The sequence below is a fragment of the Neodiprion virginianus genome, chromosome 4 (genome assembly GCF_021901495.1).
Source record: "Neodiprion virginianus isolate iyNeoVirg1 chromosome 4, iyNeoVirg1.1, whole genome shotgun sequence".
Classification (NCBI taxonomy): Eukaryota; Metazoa; Arthropoda; class Insecta; order Hymenoptera; family Diprionidae; genus Neodiprion; species Neodiprion virginianus.
In genome coordinates this window covers 8,851,472-8,862,260 of record NC_060880.1, presented here as the reverse complement: position 1 = coordinate 8,862,260, position 10,789 = coordinate 8,851,472, and the positions used below count along the sequence as shown (strand labels likewise).

Sequence of the window (10,789 nt, the reverse complement as noted above, 5' to 3'; positions counted from 1 at the left end):
GTTTTCCAGAATTTCCTGACCAGTAGTCAGCCTGAAAGAGAACCGTCCAGTTATGGTAAAAAAGAAATTGTATTCGATCTAATTTATTTACAAATAGCAAGAAGGGATTGTTTGCTTCTATTTCATACGTGAATTTTACGCGTGTATAATAAAGGTCGGATATTATCTTTATACACACACGTAATTATATCATCCACGTATCTTTTATAAAAAAATTAATTCGAACAGAAGCGCATCAATGACTGTTTGTTCTAATTTTTCCATTACTAAATTAGCTACACATGGACTAATTGGTGACCCCATATCTACTCCAGAGATTTGTTTGTAAAAATTGTTATTACGTATAAAATACGTTGAGTTCACGCATATCTCAATAGCTTTCACGAATTCCATCTTAGCAATGGCTGTGTGTTTTGTTATTTAAGCCCAGTTTTTCTTTATGATCGCTGTGACTAAATTAGTAAGTATGTTCGTATACATGTATAGAGAAGACATATCTAACGATATCAGCATATGTTCTACTACATCTACTTTGTGCACTATTTTACTTTCTAATGCATTTAGTTTGTTGATGTTGTTCAATCTAATTTATGTGATTAATCCGAGTCCACAAGAACTTTTTAGATTTAACGCTGATATTAAGAGTTTAGAAAAAACTTTTCTAAACATTAAAATAAACAACATCAACAAATTTAATGCATCAGAAAGTAAAATACTGCACAAAGTAGATGTACAAAAAAGCTGGTGTATTAATTATACTAAGCACGAGATACCAAATAATATCCACAATCTGCTAGCTCTCGGTCCAAAACATGGATTACTGTATAGTGAAAAAGACATTCCTGTAAACGAGTTAATATGTGCTGTTGAGGCGGTTTTGACAGGAAAAGATGTTATAACAAAGGACAGACTTTGGTCGAACATAGCTAGGCAAATTTCAAATCACATTCAAGTCACACATGAGCATAATGGTAATTCTAGAGAGCATAATACTAATTATAAAAAAGCCCAAGAATTCCTTAAATCACACAAGGACGTGGTTATCACTAAAGCAGATAAAGGCAACAGCACAGTCTATGTAGTTTTGATTTTTGGAACGCCATATTGAATCCGCCATTTTGTATTTTTTCAAAACTGACCTGAGATTCGTAATCAGCGACCCTGAAAACCCTAGGAACAAAATTTTTGCGCCAAATGACGTTTTTTCAATGATTTCATCCGCCATCTTGAATCCGCCGTTTTTAATTTTCAAAATTTCCATAATTTTCTAAATTCAAACACTGAATCAAGGTTATATCCGAAGTTGAACCCAAGATATAACAATTAGCTCGAGAAATCAAGCAAGAAACCATTATTTGATTTTTACGTAAAATTTCACCCTTTTCGAGCCGCCATTTTGAAAATAATTGATAAAAAAAAATTCCTAACCAATAGGTTTTTAAACTACAGATAAAAAATCCACAATTTTTGCAGAAAAGAGTCTGATTTGAGTATTATAGAGGTTCGATATAAATGGTTTTTCAAAAAAACTACACCGGAATTTCGCTATTTTTTTTTAATTGCAAATTTTCCATAGAAAATCTAATTTTCATGGCTTCTAACCTCGATATTCTGAAAAAGCACCCTTGAAAATAGCGTACCAATTTTTATCAAAATCCCAATGTCCTAGCGTTGTTGGCAATCGGTCAAACATGACTATATGAAAAGTGTCATTTCGGGCGTTAATGGGTTAAGTCAATGAATGATTAGCAACACATACGTATATCGTATGAATAGGATGTAATTAAACCTTGTCCAATGTACTTGAAAACTGTTTGAGCACTAATATCAAGTCAGCATAGCTAAACAGCTGTTTTTACTATTTCGGAGATTTTCAACGATAAATATTCCAAGTAAATTATGTGCTCGGAATCTGAAAAACATCCTGTGTAAATATTAACATTCAATCATATCCATAATATTGTAATGTTAAAAAATGATAAATATTATGAAATCAGATATCAAATGGGATATTTTTGTAATTCAGTATTCCACATTGTATAACCCATTACCTATTGAATATAATCTGATTTATTCATAAATTAATACAGCAGATATACAACTTCTCTAGGACACTTCGCAACAAAAATAGAAGACAACAATGAATATCAAAAAATTTACAAATTTCGTCCGTTCATTTCTTACGTGTACAGTTTTTGTGATGATACTATGACAACTAGTAAACTCAGTTGCGCAAAATGATAATTTCGAAGATTTCTCGCTGAATATAGTGAGTAAGTCTCTTCCCTGTATTTGGCAACTCTCTCTTTATAATTCTGGTTAATCTGTTTGATCAGTTGCAATGACTTGTATGATGAGATATACTGTCTGTAAAGGGTAAGAGATATGACTCGATATATGTAATTAACTACTTATATGATAACATACTCGCATGTCCCTGTGTGTAATGGGCCTTGATTTTCAGTACTTTGTTAAAAAGTCCCTAATTCTTCTTTGTGATAACAAGAGGTCCTACGTTGTCACAGGTTTCCTTATTGTGCCGTCCGTGAGCGCCGTCGCAGTACGGCCACTGTAAAAACAAATACACCTCTTAATCAATGAGTGTAAAAAAAAATATATGTAGACTTTTGCTTATGTTAAGCCCAGATAAACGATTTCAATTTGTAGTCAGCCCGGGAAATTAAACTTTGCTAATACAACTATTACATAGATCTAGAAAGTTTTTTTGATAAGCGGAAAACATTTATTCGGTTACAGTAGTATTTTTCAACTATCTAATTTCTACATATGACTACAGATATGAATCTTTTAAACAATGGTATCTTTTGAAATATGTAGGAAGAAAAAGAGTCACAAGATTTCGTGATTGCATGAATTCCGTACTATCAATTTTTAATAACCTCACAGGATCCTGGGTAAAACTAAACTCTGTTGTTATTAACTCTAGTCACCTGCACCTATAAAAACTTCCAAATTACTTACACGGGGTCACTCAGGCCACAGTCAATAACATTACGTTGTGTAGTTACGATTTGAACAAACTTCTCATACAAAATTTAACAATTCAAAAATGGACTCCAATGTTAGTTTTAGCAAAAGACCGATGGGGGATGTGGAAGAAATTCTTGAAGGAAAAAGTGAAAAAATACACAATACATACATGGGATTTCTTAGACTAAAAGATTTTCAAAATCATTTTTATTCTATTTGCATAAACAACCCTGATTCAAGCGCGCTGGCTAAAATTGTACGTTAAAGTCGGTGTTGGGTTCAACTGGACCCGATGTAAGTGACTTGGGTTAATTTTGTACAGTAGGGGAGAATCGAATAAGACGGAGACGTTAGTGGGAGAATCGATATAATTTGGCTATTTCGATTAATGGGACATCGTCTACTCGTGTCCGTCATCTGTAGGCCTTTATCTGGCTATTTAACAGGAACATTTCGAATGTTTTATCATTGGACCAAAAAAAATTATCTTATCGTCGAGTGCAAGAATCCCCATTCTTCCAAGATGGGGATTATAGGAAAATGATCAAAACTGCTATTTATTTAAAGTTGGAATGAGATATTGGACAATCAAGTTACACTTAAAGTCGAGAAAAAGTTACAAAAACGCTATTTATTTATATTGATCACGATAGTCACAAACATAGTCTATGGTATAAGCGTCGTCAACACTAGAACAATCTTCGGACTGCGACTGCTGGTTCGACTTCCTTTTATAATTACTAGGCATCTGAAATCGATGAATAATCTATTTTGGTTGAATAACCTGACTTTGTTCGTTTACAGCATTGATAGCGCAAAAATATACGCGGGCGAATATCCCCATTTTGCCTGATCCTATTAAGAAAGTACATGCATTCAAAGGTATACTGTCTCTTTTTTATAATCCAAGCTTTCACGCTACCCGGCATCCTTACACGGAGGGCTAACCAAACCCTTAATGGCTCTCCACGTACGTGTCTGGTGTTCATTTTCATTATGCATAGCTGAAAACGAACCAATGACTTTCAGAACAAGCCTACAGAGTCGACCGATAGATAGCACTACTCTATTAGTATAAAAAACAGTACATCCCCGTTTTACGCAACTCTCCCTTACGTCATTAATATATTTCCGTTTGAATTTTGTTGACTTCAAAAAATATTTGTAAGTATTGATTGAGAAAAAAATAATTATGATTCAAATATGTGAATTTCACATGTTTTTAAGACAAAATTAGTAACAGTAATGATTTTCAATGATCGGAAGTAATTAAAAATAGCCCCGAAGCTGAGCTAGCAACCATAATTGGCAGTCGAGCATGCTAATGTTGATTAAAATAAGGTGGTCAAATCCACTAAGTGAGCTAAAAAAAAAAACTGTACCACGTTATCACATCGAGTTGTGAGATTATGAACAAGTATTATTTTCTTCCTATCATGTTAGTTATTAAAGATAAGATTTCTCAGTGTACTCTGCAGCTTTGTTTAATGTTGTGACGTGCACATAATGCATTACGTATAAAAAATATCCCCATAACAGTAATCTGGAACATTCTATTAAATATACAATATCTTAATCGTATACGTAAGAGTGCAAAGTCCATCGCAAAATTTTTCTGTTGAAAATGTATCAAATTACAACAATTTATGTAAAAAAAAAAAAAAAAAAAAAAAAAACGCCGGGAATTTCGTAATACGTTATGTCATATATCAAACAATATAAAAATCGGGTCTGCCTATTTCGAGTTTTTGAGTAAGTTCTAATATTCATCTTTATTATCCTTCTTGATTTTTCGATTTGGATGAAGCCGAAGTTAGCAGCCAGAGTTACCAGCTAAACATGTTAATCTTTTTGCAAATAGAAAAATGTAGTTCAGTTTTATCCTCATAATTGTATAATTATTTTAGCGGTTTTAATAGAAAATTAAATGCTTTTTTACAGGTTCGTTACAGATGTTTTAAATTTGTTCCAGACTTTTTATCAATATAAATATGTATTTTTCATTATATCTATATCAAGTAGTCCTTACCTAAACTATGCGTAATCTTTCTACAAGAGTGTAACAAATATTGTCTATTATTGGAGATGACTAAATCAGTTTTTTTAGATTTTTATACCGAGCATTATTTACACTCTTACTAATCTGTATTAAAACGTGCTAGTTTTTGCAATAAATATCGAAACATGCTAGTTTTCGCGATGAAAATCGAAAGGTGCTAGTTTTCGCGATAAAAACCACAACATGCTTTTATCACAACATGTTTTCGTAAGAAATCTGGATCATGCTACTTTTAAGAGGCGTCGAGTTATTCGTAAATGAAGAGCGCTTGGTCTAAAGTTTTGACTAACAATAAGTCGAAAAAGAATGTTATTTTCACACGTTACAGTTACTTTGACATGTAGGTACCGCGATAATGTGTAACATATCAGAACTAGTCTACTGTAGTGACTATAATTGACGAATTATTATACTTACAATTATTTTGATTTTTGTAAAATTTCTCACGTGAACATCAAATCCGTTAAAAAACTTTTATTCGGGGAATATTTTTTATTAAGTTGGAACTTTCACATAAAATGAAATTGGAGAAATAAAAAATTGTTAAAAAAATGTATTTCAACGAAACTATTTCTGAAAAATCTCGAGCAAATGAAGCGAAGCTAAAACGAAGCAAATTCGATGTTACCAAATTGTTGTAAACTGTTGAAAAAAAAAAAAAAAACCTTTCGACGGAACTGTTTCAGAAAAACCTCGGACACGATACAACTCCGCCGGAACTTATGAGAACTCGTGTAAATCAAAATACGGCGAGCCGGCATATAACGGTTATTTGGAGTGCGACACTATAAAATTCCTACGAGAGGTTGGTAAATAATTTTTCTATCGTCAACTTTTCTGCATTAATTCGCCTGGACTATCACTATAATGTATCAGGAACTACAGAACTTGGCTGTATGCGAAAAGACCTCAGGTTTATTTTTGATGGACTTTTTTGGGTTTAATCTCTAGAACCATCATGAGTATATATCAGGAACTATAGAACTCGGTTGCATGCAAAAATAACACCGTTTTATTTTTATTTGACAGTTGATATGCTAACTTCACGTAAATTCAGGGCCGGTGTTATGTAATGTAACATTTGGTGCCAATTTCACAGCACTTTGTGACTTGAAATCTCTCCAACTATTTCAAATGGAATTACGGACATTGTCAGCTTATTTAAAGTCGTTTCAATTGTTTCAAATTCTATCCACTAATTTCATTTCGAAATAATTTCTTTAACAGAACAGTCATTAAAAAAACTTTGGTTTAATTGGGGATCTGGTCTCCGGTAAAGAGTTTGGTACCATAAATAAACATCTGTTATTTCAATGTGATACTTAGAAATTTCACAATCATGCTTCATATTGGGCAATGAAACATTCAACACCTCATATCGCCTCATTTGAAACCTTCGTTTACGATCGCAATTTCTGATTATATTAGAACTTTGTAGAATGTCGCAATGCTCATTGTCAGTAAGATTGAAAATAATCAGTTGATTTACAGTCGTGGAAATTATTCGAACATTTGATTAATCTCGGGATCAGTCTCTTTTTTAGAAAAGGATGATTCTGCCGAAAAGAGGTTGAATGTATTTTGCTGCAAAGTCGACCTGTTGCTTTCAGATTGATCAAAATCTCAATTTTCACGGAATTAGATGTTAGCAATAAAAGAAGTCGAATGATGTAATACATGTGAGTTGTTGGAAAGTACTTGAATCATTGGAGTTCGTTTAAGATCTTATCTTTTGAAATGCGGTGAAGCCTCCTGGGTGTTGATCCAGTAACGCCGCTGTTAAGAGATAACGCAAGTAATAGCCTCTAAATACGACCGGGTCCAACTGTTACATAGTAAACAACATTCTATGCTGCAAAGCTTATCAACCAGTAGGGTAATTGATCAAATGGCGCTACGTTATGTATTAATTCTATATTTTTCAGATTAAATCTAGTTTGGACAACTCCTAAAATGATAGTGCCTTATCGTAGGTAAATTTAGATTTGGCGTAATCAACATTTTTCCAACAAATCTAAAATTGGATGGTTTTGAAACCTTCTGTATTATATTAATGATTACCTTAATCTGTTCAAAGAAACTTGAATTTAAATGAATCATGCATGCTGTTTTTCAATTGATGATAAACAAGTAAATGTTTAAAAACTTTTTGAGATCATAATTTTGGTATAAATTTGTCAAAAGCTTGTCACAAAGATTATTTATATGCGCTATCTAGGCATCAAGATAAAAATAGTACAAGAACTGAAGTTGGTGATGCAGTTCATAAAACACGTAACTTATCAAATTACAAACCAGACAATTAACAATCAAATATGCTCATACTGCTGAGATGATGATCTGGAGTTTGACTTGATCATTATCATTACACTCTTTTTACAATATAAATAAATTAATATATAGGTACTGTAAATCACTGATTCTGTTTTGAAAATTTCAGAAAACAATTTCGGAGATCGGATTAATTTTTACCCCTAGGGCGCTACACTATCTATATGAATCAAATAACCTACACATAGCTTACGCACGCCCCCAGAACTTCAAATCAACCCTGCTAACGGACTGTTTGTCGTAGGAGGTTTTTTTTTCTCATTCGATACAACAGTATATGCAAGAAAAATCTAGTATGAATATTTCATTGTCAAAAATTCGATTGAACAAAGAAACATAAATGATTTTAGCAGGCTGCAAGAATTATGTGGGGTTAGGGGTACCCATATGTAGGGTCCTAGGGTTAAACAGATATTTTGAGTTCAACAGGATAAACCTACCATTGTAAATTTTTCCACAGAACTCGCATTGTTCAAAGCACGTAACGATATAAAACAGTACCAAAAATTTTTCCACAAATATTCTCAGAAGTAAATTCAAACTGCAATTAACCAATTCTTTATAAAAATCTGTACCTATCAGATGTATACATCCAAGAGTAAATTTCATTAACGATCAAATGTTAACAGAGACAAGGTATACGACTGCCGGGGAAAAAACCAATTTCTTGAATATTTTCATTAAAAAGTGTAAGGCATCTCAATAATTTATCATTTCTAGAAGTGTCCAAGGAAAAGAAAAGTTATCATCATTGTGAAAAATTATAGACATAAGGTTTAGATTTTACAGACACAGGTAGTTCTTTAAACAGTGCTGCCACGTGACAAATTATCAAACAGATATTCTATTACCATGTACAAATAGAAGGTGTCCCAGACTAAATGCAGAGATTCAAGAAAGTAATATAGGGGTCAAGGAGAGTAAATGTACCTTGAAAAACAATATGGTCTCTGAAGTAGCATTCACAAAACATGACTAGTGTAAAGTATCGCACTTGGCACCAGCATATTTAGTCAGCAGTCTGGTTGATAAGTGTACTTAATGGCTGATGCGAGTCTACATTCACAAATGTGAAATTTCCAAACAAAAGTACTCTCAATATCCAACTTTCTTACAAAAACCAGTTCTTACAAGAAGTGTTTGAAATTACGTCCTCTGGCTTTGATGCAGAATCGGGCTCAACAAACGCATCGAATCAAACATATGATTGGATTAATGCGACTCTTTAACCACCTGTATCTTGCAAATGGCGTTTCGAACACTGCAAGTTGTGAAGGTTAATTAACTCAACTCGACCTATTTTATTATCCACTTACATTTCTGAATTCAGTTCTAGAACACCCTCTAGACTCCAGGTGATTTGAACATATATCTTATCAGTATCCAAATTTTCTCCGTTTGAATTTTTGATTATCACAGCAATTTTTGGTACATGCTAATTGAATAATCATTGCCACAGAAAGCATAACTATAGCTTATATTCTTCTAAATTCTCAATTAACATAATCGACTCACGTTCTCACTCCGCCAGCAGCGGCACATAACAGCTTTTTCAGTAATATCTTCTACATCGATGGAGTCGACAACCTTGGCGGAGTCCTTCTTTATCTTAGGATTTATGTGACTGGAGGGCTAAAAAGTAAATACCATGTATAATGAAGTATATTGGAAAGTAAAATAGTCAAGGATACGCAACAAGAATAAAATGAATTAAAGCGAGAGGAAATTGCTCAATGTCGGATGGAGCAATACGTTTTACCGTAAATATTTCTTCAGACTTCATTAAATTTTACCTACCGGTGGCCTTCCATGAGGGCAAAACGCCCTGTATGACATGAAACCGATTCCGGCCATCAGGGCAGTTGGCGGTATCAGTGATAACCAGTCGCGAACTGAAAATAGAAACAGCAAGATTACTGCATTTCGAACGGTAACTTCCCATTTCTCGCAATGCAATGCAACACTTGTCAGTAATCGTGCTTCAGACAAACTGTCATCGGCTATAATCATGCAATGGTTCTTTATTTTTTGTATAATTGACTGGCAATGAGTAATAAATACCTCCCAGTCGAAACCATCCTCCGATCGACGATGGAATCGGTAATCCAGCCAAATAATTTGGAACTGAAACCTTAACGAGGTTTGCCACGGAATCCATGTTGCCTTACTGGCTGCTACTGCTACCCATCGACATAAGAGAATGGACCGCGTGTTTCCTATCTAAGTATTGCACAGAATACGTTCGTCACTGTGCAAGCGAGATAGAGTATTACATAAGGACTGATACCCCTAGGTTATTTTGCGTAACAGTGTGCCGGCTTTGGCCGGGTTTGAGGGTATTAGCAGTTTCGCGCTTATCAACCAAGCAACTGACCACGTCGGTAAAAGAAGTTCTTCATAACCAACAACTATCGCGTGCAAGACATTGGTAACATACCGTCGTCATCGTGAAACTAAAAATTTGAGAAAATCCCGTACAAGAAATATTATGTATGCCGAAATTATGCGACAAAAAAATAAATGTTAATCAAATATATGAACCTGTATCGTTTATTGAGATGTTACCCAAATGTCATTGAGCGTGAAAATTTTCAACAACAGTATATCGAAATATGGATGACTTAGATTTTGTATGTTGTACGTCTATTAACAGTATTGTTATTTTTACTAATATGGATCATCTCTTTGATATTGCGTTTATACAAATTTGGTTTAGATGTTTATGACCTTTGCGTCAGTCAAAGTGTTCACGAAGCACAAGTTATAATATTTTAATTACATCCACCACTATACCACTTAGTCAATTTCACGACCTTCTTTTTGCTCCTTGTGTTGTTCTTAACGCACAAGCAGCATAAATAGTACGTATAAATACCGAGTCCGTGATACCGGTGATACATCGCACTGCATCCACATCCTTTGGCATTTATTTAATAATCAACTGGTTTAAAAGTGGCGCACAAATGGCTCCTATCGATATGGCTGCCGTTCTGATTCCCGTTCCGTCTTTTGGGACAGTCCCCGACCCCCGTGCCTACAATACCACTTATTGGTGCTCTGTCCGTAAGTCTGTGCTATAGACTTATAAAGATAGACTGAGCGCTCTTATGAGCCGCTTGAAGCAAACATTTGAAGGACAGAAATATGCCGGGAGTACTCCTTTCTCTCTCTTACGATATTTGTGGCGGGGATCGAGGCGGCAGAGGAGAATGAGGCGAAATTATGCGCCTATATCTATAGCTGTTCCACTTCCACTGCTCCGTTGACTCCCACCATGACGCCGATCGAAAAGAGAGAGCAGTACCCTCGGTATATCTCTGTCCTTTATATGTAAGCGTCAGTGCCTCTTCTAGGAGCGCTCGCCGCTCAGTCTACCTTTATAAGTCTATGGTCTTTGCCCGCAAACAT

At 34.4% G+C, this 10,789-nt stretch overlaps 1 protein-coding gene across 2 annotated transcripts; it reads right to left on the bottom strand.

Annotated features, from left to right (window-relative positions):
• Positions 1 to 2,052: 2,052 nt before the first annotated feature.
• On the bottom strand, positions 2,053 to 9,618 carry LOC124303192 (CDGSH iron-sulfur domain-containing protein 2 homolog). 2 transcript variants are annotated; one of them, XR_006907861.1, is made up of 5 exons: positions 9,443 to 9,618; positions 9,179 to 9,273; positions 8,897 to 9,013; positions 2,428 to 2,569; positions 2,053 to 2,367 (listed from the first exon to the last, which is right to left on the bottom strand). XR_006907861.1 is itself a non-coding variant. In XM_046760114.1 (4 exons), the coding sequence occupies exons 1-4, from the start codon at positions 9,537 to 9,539 to the stop codon at positions 2,483 to 2,485; spliced, it is 396 nt and encodes a 131-aa protein (XP_046616070.1). In that variant the 5' UTR covers positions 9,540 to 9,617; the 3' UTR covers positions 2,053 to 2,482. The 2 variants fall into 2 exon arrangements, 1 of the variants encoding a protein (XP_046616070.1); XM_046760114.1 differs by having other exon boundaries at positions 2,053 to 2,569; positions 9,443 to 9,617.
• Positions 9,619 to 10,789: the final 1,171 nt, after the last annotated feature.

What these genes read in the sequence shown, in the direction of transcription:
- LOC124303192 (XM_046760114.1), bottom strand. Translation starts at nt 9,539, where the DNA reads ATGGATTCCGTGGCAAACCTCGTTAAGGTTTCAGTTCCAAATTATTTG. An exon ending in AGGATGGTTTCGACTGGGAG is followed by an intron (nt 9,274 to 9,442) that starts GTATTTATTACT and finishes TTCTATTTTCAG; the next exon opens with TTCGCGACTGGTTATCACTG. An exon ending in GCCCTCATGGAAGGCCACCG is followed by an intron (nt 9,014 to 9,178) that starts GTAGGTAAAATT and finishes TTTACTTTTTAG; the next exon opens with CCCTCCAGTCACATAAATCC.